At 41.5% G+C, this 17695-nt stretch overlaps 1 protein-coding gene across 11 annotated transcripts in view; it reads left to right on the plus strand.

Annotated features, from left to right (window-relative positions):
* RAD51B (RAD51 paralog B) overlaps window positions 1–17695 on the plus strand; it is a 769161-nt gene that overhangs the window by 497304 nt on the left and 254162 nt on the right. Inside the window, exon 9 of one of the 11 annotated variants that reach the window (XM_064374982.1) lies at window positions 12762–13765. The exons of the other annotated variants lie outside the window; for them this stretch is intronic. Within the exon in view, the coding sequence (XP_064231052.1) occupies window positions 12762–12886 (125 nt within the window). The 3' untranslated portion in view covers window positions 12887–13765. Of the gene's footprint in view, window positions 1–12761; window positions 13766–17695 lie in introns of those variants that run through there. 11 annotated transcript variants of the gene reach the window in all.

Raw genomic sequence — 17695 nt, forward strand, 5'->3', positions numbered from 1 at the left:
ACAGAGTTTTTTCTTCCCCACATCCATTGCCAACCCTTTTCTTTCATCTTTTTATCAATAGCCATTCTAACAGGTGTTAGGTGATATCTCATTGTGGTTTTAATTTGTACTTCCCTAATGATTAGTGATATTGAGCATTTTTTCATATATCTTTCATATAATAAGACCCATTTATGTGTCTTGTTTTGAGAAATGTCTGTTCAGGTCGCATTTTTAATTCAGATTACATATTACCCTTCTATAGAGTTGTTTGAGCTCCTTATAAATTTTGGATATTAAACCTTAATTGCATGTATGGCTTGAAAATATTTTCTCCCTATCCAAAGGTTGTTGCTTTATGCTGCTGTTGTTTTCCTTGTGGTACAGGGGCTTTTTATTTTGATATAATCCCATTTTTCTATTTTTGCTTTTGTTGCGTGAACTTTTAGGGTCAGGTGTAAAAAATAATTGCCCAGAATAATGTTGTGTAATTTCCCTCTATCTCTTTTGACAGCCTACAATCAGATATAGGAGCCAAGAAATGATTTAAAATTGGAACTTATATTTAAAAGGGAAGCAGAGTGTAAAATTTTGGAAAATTTTTAGCCTGGCCATGTGACAGAGAAAGAAAGAAAAAAGCATTTTTAAGAGAGGAATACAAGCAGGTTGTGGAACAAGAACTTACTAGAGAGAATAGCATGACTAAAAGGGAGCCAAGTACTCATTTCCAAGACAATGGGGAAAAGGCCTTGGAAGCACACCAGAGATCTTGGAGACAGACTCTGCTATCACAGACCCAGAACCCTATAAGGAAAGAATGGTTTCAGGTACCAGGCCTGGGCCATTGCCCTGCTCAGACTTGAGACGCTGCTCCAGCTGCAGCTCAAAGGGCCCCAGGGACAGTTTGGGCTGCTGCTCTGAAGGGTACAAGCTGTAACCTTTAGTGGCTTCCATGGGATACTATGCCTGCAGATGCACAGAGTGCAAAAGTGAAGGAAACTTTGCAGTTACCCTCTAGATTTCAGAAGATGTATTGGAAATCCTGGGTGCTCAGGCAGTAGCCTGCTGCAGAGGTGGAGCCCTTACAGAGAACATCTACTAGAGTAGCGTGGAGAGGAAATGTGGAGTTAGAACCCCCTACATAGAGTCCTTACCAGGGCACTGCCTGTGGAGTTGTGGGAAGGTGGCTGCTACCCCCCACATCCCAGAATGGTAGAGCCATGGGCAACTTGTATCCTGAGCTTGGAAAAGCTGCAGGCACTCAGCTCCAACCCATGAGAGCAGTCATGGGGGCTGCATCCTGCAAAGCCGCAGGGCTGCCCGTGCACGAGTGTGCCCTGGATGAGGGATATGGAGTCAAAGATGATTATTTTGGAGCTTTAAGATTTAATGACTGCCCTGCTGGGTTTCAGACCTGCATGGGACCTGTAGCCCCTTTCTTTTGGTCAGTTTTCACTTTGAAATGGGAATGTTTACCCAATGCCCATATTACCATTGTATCTCAGAAGTAAATAACTTCTTTTTGATCTCACAGGCTAATAGGTGGAAGGAACTCATCTCCAGTTGGAACTTTGGACTTTAGACCTAGGACTTGGGACTTTGGATTGAGTTGGTATTGGAACAAATTAAGACTTTGGAGAACTATTAAGAAAGGATGATTGTATTTTGCAATGTGAGAGGGACATGAGATTTGGGAAGCTAGAGCAATAATGATACAGTTTAGATGTTTGTCCCCTCCACATCTCATGTTAAAATTCCCAATGTTGGAGATGGGGCCTGGTGAGAGGTGTTCTGATTATGGGGGTAGATCCCTCATGAATGGCTTAGTGCCATCCCATTGGTGATGAGTGAGTTCTTGCTCTGATAGTTCACATGAAATGTGGTTATTTAAAGAGTGTGGCACCTCTCCCTCCTCTTGTTCCCACTCAACTTGTGACATGCTAGCTTCCCTTTGCCCCCCATTATGACTGTAAGCTTCCTGAGGCCTTATCAGTAACTGAGCAGATGCCAACACCATGCTTTCTCTAGACCCTGCAGAACTGTGAGCCAGTTAAACCTCTTTTCCTTATAAATTACTCAGCCTCAGGTATTTTTCTTTTCTTTTCTTTTCTTTTCTTTTCTTTTTTTTTTTTTTTTGGAGACACAGTATTGCTCTGTTGCCCAGACTGGAGTGCAGTGGCATGATCTCGGCTCACTGCAATCTCCACCTGCCGGGTTCAAGTGATTCTCATGTTTCAGCCACCCGAGTAGCTGGGATTACAGGCATGTGTCACCACACCAAGCTAATTTTTGTATTTTAGTGGAGATGGGGTTTCACCATGTTGGCCAGGCTGGTGATCCACCCACCTTGGCCTCCCAAAGTGCATGAGGTGTGAGCCACTGCATCTGGGCAGTTATTTCTTTACAGCAAGGCAAGAACAGACTAACAAAAATGGGTTCAGAATTCAGTTGTGGAAAAGGTATATAATTTAATAGTCCCCTCAAATCTCAGAGAAGAATTTGAGAAAGATCCTATATTTGTCTTTGGATACGTGCAGAGAATAGATTAAAATATAAATATCTTGATGTTTTCTATATTACATATTTATATCCCTTCTTTTTCCAAAACAGATTTAAAGTGGCTTCATCTTTGACATGGTAATCTAACCCATGACATTCAAAAGCCACAAGGACAGAAAAAGAATTTTCTGAGACTGCCTGAAGCGCAACCTCATTTGATATGATTTCCTAGCCTAGAATATAATCAGGAAGGCCCTGATTTCTTTCTGTTACTGTTGTTTTTAAGCAAAAAAGATGCTATTCCTCTTCTACTTCTTTGCACATGGTGAATAGCTCCACTAGTCACCCAGCCACCAAACAACAACCTGGAAATCAACTTTCCCTCTGTTCCGTTGTGCCTCCAAACAACCACTCAATCATCAAGATTTCTTCCTTGATAACTTTCATATCCACCCCTGCATCTGGGATCTCAGTTCACACCTTGGATTGCTGCTGCCTGGACTAGCCCAGCAGTCCCTCTCTGTAGTCCTTTCGTCCCTCTTCTATACCATGTCCAAAGTGTTCTTTCTAGCAGAACAATGTGATTGTGTTACTCTTGTACTTGAAATCCCTCAGTGTCTTTTTCACTGTCTCTGGGATTTATTCCAGACTCCTTAGCATACACGCAGGGACCTCAAGGGTCTGGCAGCTGCTCAGTTCTCCAGCCGTATCTCTCTGAATGGTTTCTCTCTTGGCTTCATTTCTCCATCACCCCTACTCCCCCAAAACACATACACTAGAACCATTGTTTATTACTAGAATACGTCTTATGGTCTAGGATAGTTCATATTTTTTGGTCCCTTTTGCTGCTCCTCTGCGTATAATTTATCCTTTCCCCACTTGCTTTCCTTCTACCCCGCAAAGCTGGCCCAGCTTTTAAGACTCAATCAAAGTGCCACCTCTGAAGCCTTTTTCGCAGTTTACCCTTAGGAAGAATGAAACATTCTCTTCCTTGTCTTCCCTTCCATGTCTGTAATCCTCAACACATTTTTTTTTTTTATGAATTGTTTGCAACACTGTTTGCCTTCACTAGACTGAAAAATTGTAGGGATAAAGTCCGAGTCATGCTCCTTCTGTTGTCTCTAATTAATCTATTACCGTTGCTGACACTTTAGCAGTATTTCATAAATGTTTATTGACTAAATGCATATTTATCTGTGCATGAAAGAGTAACAGTTTCAGAGTTTTTGTTAGCTGCATTCTTTTACTTCCTATCAGCTTGGGGAAATAGATTTAGCGCCCACAAAATGATTGGGGTCCCCTGTACTGCAAAGATTTGACTTTAAGAAGTAGGCGGCTGGGCACGATAGTTCATGTCTATAATCCCAACATATTGGGAGGCCAAGGCAGAAGGACCACTTAAGCCCAGGAATTTGAGACTAGCCTGAGCGATGTGGTAGGACCCAGTCTGTATGAAAAACCATATATATTAGCTAGGTATGGTGGCATGAGCCTCCTGAGTTGGATGAGGCAGGAGGATTACTTGAGCCTGGGAGGTCAAGGCTGTAGTGAGCCATGATTGTGCCTCTGCACTCCAGCCTGGATGACAGAGTGAGACCCTGTTTCAAAAAATAAACAAACAAGTATATAATAATAAATAAAGAAGCAGGCTCATGAACAGCATCAGCAGTTTCAGCTACTAATATTAGCCATCTTTGTTCCTCATAGAGGGCAGAGGGCTGCTGGTCACTTTTGATCTTTATTAAAACACCCCCACACAGTAAGATTGCTTGGGAAAACAAGGCAGAAGATATCTGTGTGGTTTGAGAGGACTTTAAAGTGATAGAGAAGGCTGGGCGCGGTGGCTCATGTCGGTAATCCCAGCACTTTGGGAGGCTGAGGCAGGCAGATCTCAAGACCAGCCTGACCGACATGGAGAAACCCTGTCTCTACTGAAAATACAAAAAATTAGCCGGACGTAGTGGCACATGCCTGTAATCTCAGCTACTTGGGAGGCTAAGACAGCAGAATTGCTTGAACCTGAGGCGGAGGTTGCGGTAGCCGAGATCACGCCATTGCACTCCAGCCTGGCCAACAAGAGTGAAACTCCATCTCTAAATAAATAAATAAATAAATAGTGATAGTCTCATTTTTTTAAAGTAGTTTAAATATACACTACCCCAGGGCAGGGATGAAATAATGAATTTGCTGAATATTCCTTGTGGGCCCTGAACATCAATGGGGCAAGAGAGAAGTCAAGAAATGAAAGATGCTAGTAAGGTCAGCACATACCTATCTTGGTACCAGTGGTACCAAGTGACCATTGCATGGACCATGCTCTGGGAGGGCATGAGAAAAATTAAATGCAAAGGACATTCCCTCAAAGAGTTTACAGTTCACAGCTTTAACGTCACTGAAAGTAATACATCTTCTGTGACAAGCTTTGATGATAAATGTAGACTAATTTTTTAAAAATTATATAAACATTTTAAATACTTTGCAAAGCACCAATAAATTCCTTAGGTGTGCCGTAGTAGCAAGAACAGTTTGTAATGCCTGAAAAGTGAAGAATCTATGGTATATTCATGGTCTAAATTACATATTGTAAGCTGGTGCCCTCTGGGGTGGAGTCATACAGTATTTTCAAATTCAGGAAATTTTAAATAAAAAATTAAGATTTCTTATTTGTGCTTTCCTTGTGCTCTCAGGTCAAAATGGTTCATGCAAGACTTGATGGTTTGAAAGAAAATTGTACAAAGGCATTCAACTTTGGCTAAATGGATTCTGGTATAAGTGCAAAGGATATTTAACTCACTTGGGAGCTCTTAGGCATAATGCATATGTTTGTTTAAACACAAAAAAAGCAATTGAAGATTAATATTGACTTTGTCTCATAGCTTAGATCTGGGATAAACAAACCTTTTCTGTAAAGAGCCAGAATATTTTAGGCCTTTATTTATTTTAGGTTTTGCAGGTTATGTAATCTGTGTTGCAGCTAAACAGCTCTGCCACTCTAGTGCAAAAGTAGCCATAGACAACACATGGGCAAATGAGCATGGCTGTGTTTTAATAAAACTTTGTTTATGAATACTGAAATTTGAAATTTATATAATTTCTACATGTCACAAAATATTATTTTTCAACTATTTAAAACCGTAAAATCTATTCTGAATTCATGGGCCATATAAAAATAAGAGACAGACCTCATTTGACATATAGGTCAAGTGGACATTGGCTGATTGTCATTGTCTTAGGCCTTTTAGACTTGATTCGCCTAAAAGGAATAAACTAGGATGTTCTGTTCTTTTTATAGGGCAAAGGAATTCTCCTTTCCCTACTTTTTAATTTTGTTTTTTATTTTTATGTGTTTATTTTTTTTTTGATAGAGTCTCACTCTGTCGCCCAGGCTGGAGTGCAGTGGCACCATCTCGGCTCACTGCAACCTCTGCCTTCCGAGTTCAAGCAATTCTCCTGCCTCAGCCTCCCTAGAAACTGGGATTACAGACGTGTGCCCCGTGCCTGGCTAATTTCCGTATTTTTAGTAGAGATGGGTTTTCACCATGTTGGCCAGCCTGGTCTTGAACTGTAGAATATAGGTGATCCACCCACCTCAGCCCCCCAAAGTTCTGGTATTACAGGTGTCAGCCACTGTGCCTGGCTTCCCTACTTTTTTATATTCATGGGGAGCTTGGTTGATATCCTGCTTGTACATGGAAGAGCCAAGCTGCTCACCCTGTGTTTTCTAAAACCTTAAAGGCTAGTCTGTGTTTCAGACAGCCCAGGTGATGAGGGAGCCTTGTGTTTTCTATGAGGAACCTTATGCCTTAAGCATCTGTATCCAGTCATACTTATGCATGGAAAGGCTAAGTAAAATCTATTAATATCCTAGCTAGAAAGAAAACTATAAAATTACACATAGATGCAAGCTTGTGTGTATTCTGCAGTTCAAAGTGTAGTCAGCAAAAAAAGCATACATGCTATCGCACTGGGAGGAAATCGGTGTCTTTGAAATCAAATACCCTGCCATTGGCATATCCAGGCTTGAAACTCGGCTGCAGCTTTTAGCTTCCACCACATGTTTACATTGGAAATCTCTCTGTGCGCATATAGAGTTTGTTCTCTTATGAAATCATGTCTCTAGGGAAGGATAATTTAAAGCCATTTCCGTTTGTTATGTCTGAGCCGAACTAGACTATTAGGGCTTGTTAACGCTGGATAAACTTGAGCCCTATAACTGCCTTCATCTGCAGATTATAGAATCTGTCCAACAAATTGCATTCTGATGTTTTCAGAATGATGGCTGAGCAAGCAAGGGCCTTTTAATTTATATTCTATCACCATGGTTGTCAGGAATCACAGTTTTGACTTTCACGCTTCCTTGGTATAGCAGAGATGATATGACTCTGGAATGGACCAAATCCAGAAGTAATTGAGACACTAAACTGCATCTGCATGTAACGATAGCAGAGCAAGCAAAGGCTGACAGTCAGAAAATTGCTGTTGAAGCATCTTTCTTCAGAGTGCCTCCTTTCCCCCAGTCTTAGCATAAATCAGTGTTAGGTCCACTGAAATACCGTGTGTGGTCTGCATTTAGAAATTTCATTTGAAAATGAGACAGATGGATAAATGAAAACAAGTTTTCTTTAGGGTAGTGTTAAGTAAATAGAATTAAGTGAAGATAGACAGTTTCCCTGATTTCGTGAAGGGGAGATGGTGGTCACCCCAGGATATCTAACTCCCTCTACCTCTATTCATCAAACCCACTGAACACATTTGCCTTCACTTTGCCTTAATATCATTCTTCATTTTAGATAGTGGGATACTGGAAGGTAGAAATTGCATCAGTTTGACTTCTTTTGTGGACCAGTCTAGCAGAACTACCAGTACAACTCCAGTAAAGTCAACAAATAGGATGGTACCAGGCAATAGTGTGACTATTCAACATGGTATCCCCTAACTGGGAAAGGAATCCTTCCCTCGTGGCTTTAGCCTTATTGTCAGTGGCTCCACTGAATTCACTTCTTTTCAGTAAACTTGTAGAAGGTACTGCCCGGACAGTGGTGGTGGTGGTAGGATACAGAGACAAATAAGACATGGACCCTGCCCAAAAGGTGACTGTGTACATAAAGCACCCTAATCCAGACCAGACTCAAAGAATGCCAGAAATGAAGGGCAGATATAGGACAGTGGCATTTTGAGTAAGAAATGGGGTTTTAACTGGTGGGAGAGAGAAGAATCTACTAGACTAAGGGAACAGCATGAACTAAAGACCAGAAGTAGAAAAGTATTGCTTTTTCTACTAAAAGTAGAAAAGACCAAAAGTGTTGAGAGAACAGGAATCATTCCTCTCTCTCCTTCCTTTTTTCCCTTTATTCTTTATTCAATAATTATTTGATGAATGCTTATGGTAAACCAAACAGACACGGCTCCTGCCCACGCAAAGCCTGCAGTCTAGAGGACCACAGTAAATAACAAATTACAGGCCTGATCCTTACCTCAAAGGAGAGGGATACATTGACTAAGAGAGTACATTACCGCAGAGTGGAACATACTTCACAAGCCTTTACTGAAGAGATGTCCTGCAACCTGAAGAGGGAGGAGGCATTGATTAGTGGAGAGCGCTCCATGGAGAGGAGTCAGCGTGGACATAGCACGTGCAAGAGGCTGCAAGAGTGAGGGAACGTGCAGGATTAGACCAAAGCCAGGGAGCAGAACACAGTGGGGTTTTTGGTCTTTATTCTAAGGGCAAAGAAAAGCCATTGACCTGTTTCTAGCAAAAGACGGGGTAAGGTAATGAGGTTTGCTAGTTGGAAACATCCCACTGGCCGCTGTGTAGAGAATGAATTAGATGAGTGAAGAGGGACCCCTGCCAGAAAGTGGACACAATTGACCAGGGGAAATACTCTGGTTTCTTTGCACTGGAGTAATGAGGATGGGGATGAAAAGAAGGGAATATGTTTAAGAGCTGATAATGAGCTTGGCCTTGGAGACACTGAGTTTGATGAACTAAGAAGATATACCAGGAAGATAGAGGTGTCCTGGACCTCAGTGAAGAGGTCTGGGTTGGAGATAAACAATTGAGTCATCTCCTTATAGGTGATAATTGAATCATAAATGTGGATAAATAAGTATTAGTTGAATGAATGATAGAGTTAATGAATGGATGATATTGGGCGAGGAAAGAGCAGAGAGTAACAAGAGGGCTTAAACAACTTTGTGGTACTGTATTTCTGTAACTGTTACTTATCAGTTGTGAGAATGGACAAAGTGATTTTCCTCTGGCCAGCTCTGATGCCTCCTATGGACACATTCAGAAAACCAGCAGAAACCTAGGAAGTGACCAGGCCACCCCCTTGCCCACATAGAAACATGTCTCCTGACTCTTCCACCTTACCAGTGGGTGGGCTCTAAGAGTCCACGTAGAAGGTAGTTGTTTGGATTGCAGAACTCTCTTCCCAAAAGAAGCTCCTACTTTCCTAGGGAGATGCCACCATAGACCCGAATTGACCAAGGTCCTTTCTGTGAGCCATTATGTTCAATACGACCTTGAGATGTTAGAACCTATTTGCCCACTGATGCCTAGGACATAGGCCTGGACTCTTCCCTAGACTCCTTCCATCCCACTTGCCAGGCACTGGAAGGCAGGAATTTTCACTTTGTTGTCATTGGCAAGGGCTTCATGACTTCAGAGAGGGAGTCTAGGGATTTCTGGGACATTTACCAGTATAAATTCCCTGAGGTTCTTCTAGGTCTGTGTTTGAATTCATTTATTCCCTTCTTATCTTTTCTGAGAACCCCAAGAATTGGCCTGCCTGTGTCCCTTGCTTTTACTTTCAGCAGGTAGGGGTCTGGCATGGTGGTGGGAGGTAGTTTGATGGGGAAAGCAATGCTGGTACTGTTTTTCCTCCTATAGTTAGCCTAGAGAGTATAGTCATAAAATGTTTCCTCAGCGTTCTGAGTCCTGAACCAAGCACACGGCCCATTGTAAGTTTCTAAGGATTTTTATTATTAGCAATGTCAAAAAGCAAGTTAAAAGCAAAACAGCCCCCTCTGGGCCTGTTCCCTAGCCTTTTCTTATGTCGTGTTGTTTTCCTCACGCCCAGGATGAACACATATCCCAATTTCCGAGGACAATCCTGGTTTGCAACTGTCATCTTGTCACAACTGCCAATAGTACCACCTTTAAAAAGTTTAGACATTGAGTTATGCTCATGCTACTCAATCCCATAAAGAAAAACAAAGTAATGGACTGATGGTAATACTGGATTTACAAAAGACTGCAGTAATCTCAGTCTGCCTTTTAACAAGAAGATATGAGCCAGCAAGGGACTTCTTTGGTGTTCTGTCCCAACAACTGGACTGGGCCTCTATGTGTGTAGGTGTTAGGGATGGGGTAGCAGAGGGGAGGACTTATGGGAAGTGCTGGAATATTGGGGCTAGAATATTGCCACAGAGCTATGTCTGTCTATCTTTCTCAGTAACCATATCTACCATGGAAGACTCAGACTGGCACTTTGGCAAGATGAGATGAAGGATCAGGGCTAAGGAAGGTGCATTTGCAGGCACTGTGGAGTCCACAGCAGAGTATAAAAACGTGGAGGCGGAGGTGCATTCGAGTCATAACAGCACAGAGCGGGGTGTTGGGGTTGGGGCCTGAGCCATTGTTGTCTGGCTGTCGCAGTAGGGGGAAGGGGGCACAGAAGTATCAACACTTCATTTAGAATTTTTCTAAAAAGTTGCCACTTTGAGCAAAGGGCTCAGTAAGACCTTCCCCTCCACGTAACTCTGCTTCTATTAGAGGTTTCTGAGCAGTTCAGGCTAAGCAAGTGGTGGAACCATGTGGGGTACCCTCAAGCCCATGGGTCTCTAAGGGTTGTGCCTAAATCACGTGTACGTGTTCGACCTGTGATGTTAGGCAAACAAACATGATCCTTTCTCATCACCACTTCCATGAAACAAAGACATTTTAGAACTGTTTCTGATAGCAGCAATGTTTTCTTGACAAAGAGATTACTTATAAAGTAATAAAGAACATTAGAAAAAGGAGCTGTAGTCACTGCTCTTTGTGGTGCTACATAGGTAGTGTGCCTATTATAAGAACTTTTGTGTCTTCCAATAATGTTTTAGACTAGTAAAATGAAGTTTGTCGCTTCTGTGTATTTACAAGCTTAAACATCCTAAGAGTTGGCCAGGTGGGGTGGCTCACATCAGTAATCCCAGCACTTTAGGAGACCAAGTTAGGAGGATCACTTGAGCCTGGGAGTTCGAGACCAGCCTGGGCAGCAAAGCAAGACCCTGTCTCTACAATATATATATATTTTTAAAATTTTAAGAATCCAAAGAGTTTATACTTTTAGGTAGGGAAGGTAACCCTTGGGAAACTATGGCTTGCTCATGATTTAAGTAGCAAAAAGGAAAATAGTGGACTCAGGACAGAATTTTGACATAGGAGCCCCATTTCAAGCTCTGAGGTCTGAAATGCCAAGTTTAAGCCTCTTGTCTACATTGTGACTCAATTTCCCTTTCTGTGAAATGAGAAGGTAATTCTAGTATTAGAGTACTATCTGAGTACCTTCAGGCTTTTTAGGAAGAATTCTAGTGAGTAAGCTTTCTGGCTGTAGAGGGCACCGTGAAGCACAGTAAAGAGGATCCCATCTTGTCACTGGAGGTATGTAGGCAGCCACCCAATGGGAGCTTCCAAACTGTAGAGATGGCACTCTTGTTTTGGTGGGACTAGTACAGATGTATTTTTCATGTCCCATTCCTTATGTTGCCTATTTTTGGAGACATATTTTTTGTTAATTCTTTGAGTTTCAAAAAGAAAACATCAATACAAATTTTACTGAGTGGTAGGTTAGCTCCAATATTCTCAAAATAGATTGAGCATTTTAAAATTCACCTTAATGTTACCTGGAACCCAAAATGATTTGCCTAGAAAGTTTAGCTCATCATTTTGTTACTGGCTTCATTCCGATTTTGGAAACAAAAGAAAGTAAAGTGGAACGGGGGCTTATGGGTCTATTAGATTCTCCAATTTAATCTCTCCCATCTATTCCTGATATTAATAAACTCTTTCTAATATCAAGTGGCCATGGTTGTCATTCTGGCAAATACCTCTCTAGAACCAGACTGAATAAAATTCATGAGACTTGCTGGTCACAGTTGCAGATGGGTTCAGTGGTTTGGGTTTTTTTCCCCCCAACAAAATGAAAATAGAATTATTGTTATTGTTGTTTTCTAATTTTAAAATGATTAAAAGTACAAAGGAAAAATGGAAAAGTTAATTTAAATCATACTTCTGAGAGAAATAACATTTTAGTGAGCCACTGTCCAGATCACTCTCAGAATGTGCATATTATACTGACCTGTGCCATTGTTAGAAAACAAGATCATCCTGTACTTTCTCGTTGTGGACAGCTCTATGTCCATAAATAATGATACCATTAATTATACTGATGACATATAATATTCCATTAAACAGCTGTGCTGTTTATCCATTTATACATTTCCCAATTATTATTCATTTTGATGTTTTCTATTGCTTACTATCATTTAAAAATTGCAATAAACATCCTTTTATATCCAGATTTCCAAATTTGTCTAATTATCTCCTTAGGCTATATAGCCATATCTTGAGGATATTGGAGGCATGGTTCCAGACCATTGCAATAAGGCAAGACACACATATTCATTGGTTTCCCAGTGTGTATGAAAGTTATGTTTACACTATACTGTACTGTATTAAAAGTGTGCAATAATATTATATATTTTAAAAACAATATTGATTCCCTAAATTTAAAATAATTGCTAAAAAAAAATACTAGTGACCATCAGAGCCTTCAGTAACTTATAATCTTGCTGGTGAAGGGTCTTGCCTCAGTGTTGAAGGCTGCTGACTGATCGGGGGTGATTGCTGATGGTTGGGGTGGCTGTAGCAATTTCTTAAAAAATGACAATAATGAAGTTTGCCATATGGATTGACTCATGAAAGATTGCTTTGTAGCATGCCATGCTGTTTGATAGTGTTTTATCCACAGTAGAACTTCTTTCAAAATTGGAGTCAGTCCTTTCAAACCTTGCCACTGCTTTGTCAACTAAGTTTGTGTGATATTCTAAATCTTTTGTTGTCATTTCAACATTGTTCATAGCATCCTGATCAGTAGATTCCATCTCAAGAGAGGTCATTTTCTTTGCTCATCCATAAGAAGCAACTCCTCATCAAGTTTCGTGATGAGATTGCAGCAATTCAGTCACATCTTCAGGCTCCATTTCTAATTCTAATTCTGTTGCTATTTCTGCCACAGCTCCAGTAACTGCTTCCACTGAAGTCTTGAACACCTCAAAGTCATCCACGAGGGTTAGAATCTTATTCCAAACTCCTATTAAGGATGATGTTTTGACCTCTTCCTATGAATCACTAATCTTCTGAATGGCATCTAGAATGCTGAATCCTTTCCAGAAGCTTTTCAGCTTACTTTGCCCACATCCATCAGAGGAATCACTATCTATGGCAGCTATAGCCTTACAAATTGTATTTCTTAAATAAGAAGACTTCAAAGTTGAAATTACTCCTTGATCCATGGGCTGCAGCAGGCATGAAGACAACATTAACTTTGTATATCTTCATCAGAGTTCTTCGGTGACCAGCTACGTTGTCAATGAGTAGTATGATTTTGAAAGAATTTTTTTTTTCTGAGCACTAGGTCTCAATGGTGGGATTAAAATATTCAGTAAACCATACTACAAACAGATGTGCCGCCATCCATACTTTGTTGTTCCATTTCTAGAGCACAGACAGGCATCTTTCAACATCTTAGTGAGCCTTCCTTACTAAGCTTAATCATTTGTAGCTTTAAAGTGAGAGTTACGTGACTCTTCCTTTCACTTGAACACTCAGAGGCCATTGTAGGGTTATTAATTGGCCTAATTTCAATGTTGTTGTGTCTCAGGAAATAGAGAGGCCTGAGGAGAGGAAAAGATGGGGAAGGGCTGGCTGGTGGAATGTCAGAATACACACACGAAGTTAGCTGTCTTACAGAGGTGTGGTTGATGGTGCCCAAAACAATTACAAGAGTAACATAAAAGATCACGGATCATAGATCACCGTAACGATAAAATTATAATGGAAAAGTTTGAAATAGTGCGAGAATTACCAAAATGTGACACAGACATGAAGTGAGCACGTGCTGTTGGAAAAATGGTACCGAAAGACTTGTCAACGCGTTTGCCACAAACGTTCAATTTGTAAAAAACTAGGATCTGCGAAGCGCAATATATGTGACACACAATAAAACTGGGCGTGCCTGTACTCCTGAAGTGATGTTAATGATCGACGGGTCCTAGGCATTTTTCAGTTTTCGTATGTATTGCCAAACTGCCTGTCAGGAATGCATCCATTTGCATGCCCATCAGTAGTGTTTGGGGATTCTTGGTCCCCCACACTATTGCCTACACTGCAGTTAATGTTTTTCCTCAGTCTTCATGAATCTCTTGGGTGAAACGATGTCTCATTGTCATTTATGTTTGCTTTACTTTGATTACTAGAGAGATGAAGCATCTTTTTGTATTTTTATTGCCCACTTGTATAATATTTCTCCTATTGTGAAATACAATAGGTCCTGTCTGAAAACTCTTGGAAGGTTATGGTCTGGTTGGTCCATGGAATGCAGGATCTGGACTGTAAATTATTCTTCAGTCAGATTGTATGATATAAAAGCCTATGGTAAAGAAATTATTAAAAATTATTTGAAAAATGTTTTTAAAATATCCTATTTTATGATTAACTATACCATGGAGTTTGAGTATCCTTAACAAAAGAAGAAATTCACCATGCTAATTGAAGACATGTCAGTCCTAGAGAAGGTAGGACTGAGCCATGCCCCTCTGCTTCAGTCCCAGCACAGAATGACAGAATTGTTGGAAACCTCTCCTAATTCATACCACCCTACGGAGGAGTAGCTGCCACAGTGGAGCACACCCCACCTGCTTGGAGCTGCCGTAGGCCAGCCTCTCTGAATTTTATGATGCATCTGAAATGGAGTTTTACTGCATCCTCCCACCACCTTACGAAAAACCATGAGGGAGGAAAGAAAAACAGAACCCACCAAGAGGAACAAGCAGACCTGTCTGACGGTGGGGAATTGGCTACTCCATAAGGCAGCAGGAGAGTAAACTACAAAAGACATAAAGCACACCTTGCTTTAATCCCTTCCATCCGCCCAGAACCCCAGAAAGCTCATAAAGTCTCCCTTTCTGGGTGATTGGATTCCTTTAGCTCAGGGGCAAGTAGGGCGTTTTTTTGGTTTTGTTTTGGGAGAGGTCTGGGAAAAGGAGTATGGTAATCACAGGGGTAGGGAGAGGGAGAGTGAAAAGGGGGCAACCACTGGGGTTGAGGGAGTCCCTTCTCTTCTTGCTTCAAGGTAGTGAGTGGTAAACGCAAACAGCTGCTGCCTGAAATCATAGTACCAGGATGCTGGGCAGCCACACCACATCAGCGACCACTAAGCAGGGCCCACAGGTCTTATGGCCGTTACCTCTCTCAGAAGCCAGGCAGAGCTGTGAGTTCTTTCACCTTTTGAGGGCTCCTCTTGGCTACCTCAAAGGAATCATTTGGAATGCTCCTGGCAAAAACGTTGCTGAAAGTTGTGTGTTGTGGGGGGTGTGTTTTTTCTCTCTCCAAAAAGAGTGGTGGCAGTTCTTTGCCAGGATTTAGAAGCTGGAACTGTCTGTTCTTTTTGTTTGAAATAGAGACTTTAGAGACTAGTCTTTTCAAATACTGAATGGAGGAGAAAGAAAGGAAAAAATTTTTGTCTACTTTGCTTTTGGTCTGGGTACTTTTCACTTGTTTGCTTTTAACCTTTCTCAGTGTTTGCAGGGAAACGGCCTAGTCAGCATGGGCTGGGCTCCTTGGGTCTTGAACAACAAACACTTAAATAATCAAAATGATATATTTGGCAGTTAAAAGAAGAATCTCCTAAAACTGTGTCTAGTCTTATTCATTTCTGAACTCCTGGTGAAGGCGTGGAGACCATGTTCTCCATTCTGTGGCCCAGCCACTCTTCCAGCCTTCTCTTGTTCCTCTTCACTTCCTCTTCCCCAGATGTACTAGACTGCGCTGCTTCCCAGCTCAGAGCCCACCACATGCCTTTGCAGCTTCTGTGCCTTTGCAGATGCCGCTCCCTCTCCTGGAATGCCTTCTCCCCACCCTTCCCTGGCTGAAGTCCTCCTCGCCATAAAAGGCTGCCCTAAATGCACTGAACTTCCTCACTAGGCACATCTTACCATCATTATTTCTGTAATTCTTCCTTTCACTGGCTGACATCCATGACAGCAGGGTCCAACCTTAAGTGGCTAGCACAATGCCTGTGGCAGCAGTGGCAGCAGTAGTGTTAGTATTACCAGCAGCAGTAATAATAACTCTTACTGGGCATGTGCCGTGTACTAGGTCTTCTTCATACTTGTCTCTAATCCTCCCAACAACTCTACATCATATATGATACTGTCTTTTTTTTTTTTATAGAATAGGAAATTGGGACTTACGTGGGGTGGAAAGATGTGATACCTTTCCTCGCTCATCGTGAGGGTCACAACTGACAGTCCTTTAACAAAAGATAGGTTGATGAGAAAAGCGTAACAAATGTATTTGATCAAAATTTTACATGACAGGGGAATCTTCAGAAAGGTACACCCAAAGGCCCAGGGAAGATGGTCTGTTTCTATGCTTTGGTTTGATGAAGAATGGGCAGCTGTGTAGAAATGTGACTGGACAACAAAGGGTATGGTCTAATGGTGGTAGACTGAAGGAGTAGATACGGCACAGCAAAGCCTGTCTGTTCAGATTCTTCTTGGCCTCTCTGTAAGCATTCCTTCCTCCAGGTAGAGGGCAGGACCCTCCTGGAATGAGGGTTTTTAGGGAGAAAGGAGAGAATGACCTTTCTATGTTTTATGGATTGCTTTGGGAGAGAGGGGTTCTAGTTTCTATAACCTGTCTTGAAGAAGAGGAATTCTGGTTTCTGTGACTCCCTTCAAGGGAAATGGGAGACAAGGAGGGCAGGAGAAGGTCAGAGAGAGACTTTGCTTCTGAGGCGGCTCTGAGGCTACCTAATTTCCTTTAGTTCAGAATAGTCACCTTGCCAAAGCACCATAGTTTGGGATATTGTCTTCTGAGCCCTGGCACTTACAAGTTAAGAAACTCACCCAGGGTCATATAGCTAACAAATGGCTGGACCAAAGTTAGAATCCAGGTCTTACTCATTTCCACCCTGTTTCAAGGACTCTGATTAGATGCTCAATAAGTACCTACTGAGTGAAAGGCACTGAAATTGTTTTCTAAGGCTGAGTAACTGTTGCCAGGAATTTCAAGAGCCAGTGCTTTTACACTTCCCCCCTTGCTCCCTAGAGCTTTAGTTTCTCTTCTTCTACACTCAGTATCATTATGTCGACTGCTTTCTTCCTGAATCATGTCCTCTCATCATGTTTTAGCTATGTGGGGTAAGGATGGAGAAAGAGGAGAATCTCTTAATGCTTGTTTCATGTATCTTCTTCCCTTGACCTGGTCCTTGTTTCCTTGAAGTCTTTTGTTCATCTGTTTGTTTTTGAGACAGAGTCTCACTCTATCACCCAGGCTGGAGTGCAGTGGCATGATCTCGACTCACTGCAGCCTCCACCTTCCAGATTCAAGTGATTCTCCTGCCTCAGCCTCCTGAGTAGCTGGGATTACAGGTGCTCGCCACCATGTTCAGCTAGTTTTTGTATTTTCAGTAGAGATGGGGTTCACCACATCAGCCAGGCTGTCTCAAACTCCTGATCTCAAGTGATTCGCCTGCCTTGACCTCTCAAAGTGCTGGGATTACAGGCATGAGCTATCATGCCTGGCCCCTTGAAGTCTTTATAATTGTCCCAAAGAAATTAGGCTAAACTAAAGAAGTCACTGCTTCTATAGATCTAAGGTGGCTAAATATCAGCCATAGCATATGGTTCAAACTAATGCAGTGCCTCTATTAAAGGTTATACGAAGATACCTACAGACTTCCCTCATAGGATTGTTGTGAGAATTAAATATGTACGATACATATAAAGGACCTCTAGTGCCTAATACACAGCTCTCAAAAAAATAAAAATATTAGCTTTCGTCATTATTGTTATTAATTTTTTTTGACTGGGGTACTAAAATTCCTAAATGAGAATGAGCCAAGAAAAATATGTTAATATTAATTATTACAGCAACCAATATTTATTA

This window comes from Aotus nancymaae, unplaced genomic scaffold, assembly GCF_030222135.1.
Source record: "Aotus nancymaae isolate 86718 unplaced genomic scaffold, 86718_ANA_hifiasm-v0.15.2.pri h1tg000011l, whole genome shotgun sequence".
Lineage (NCBI taxonomy): Eukaryota > Metazoa > Chordata > Mammalia > Primates > Aotidae > Aotus > Aotus nancymaae.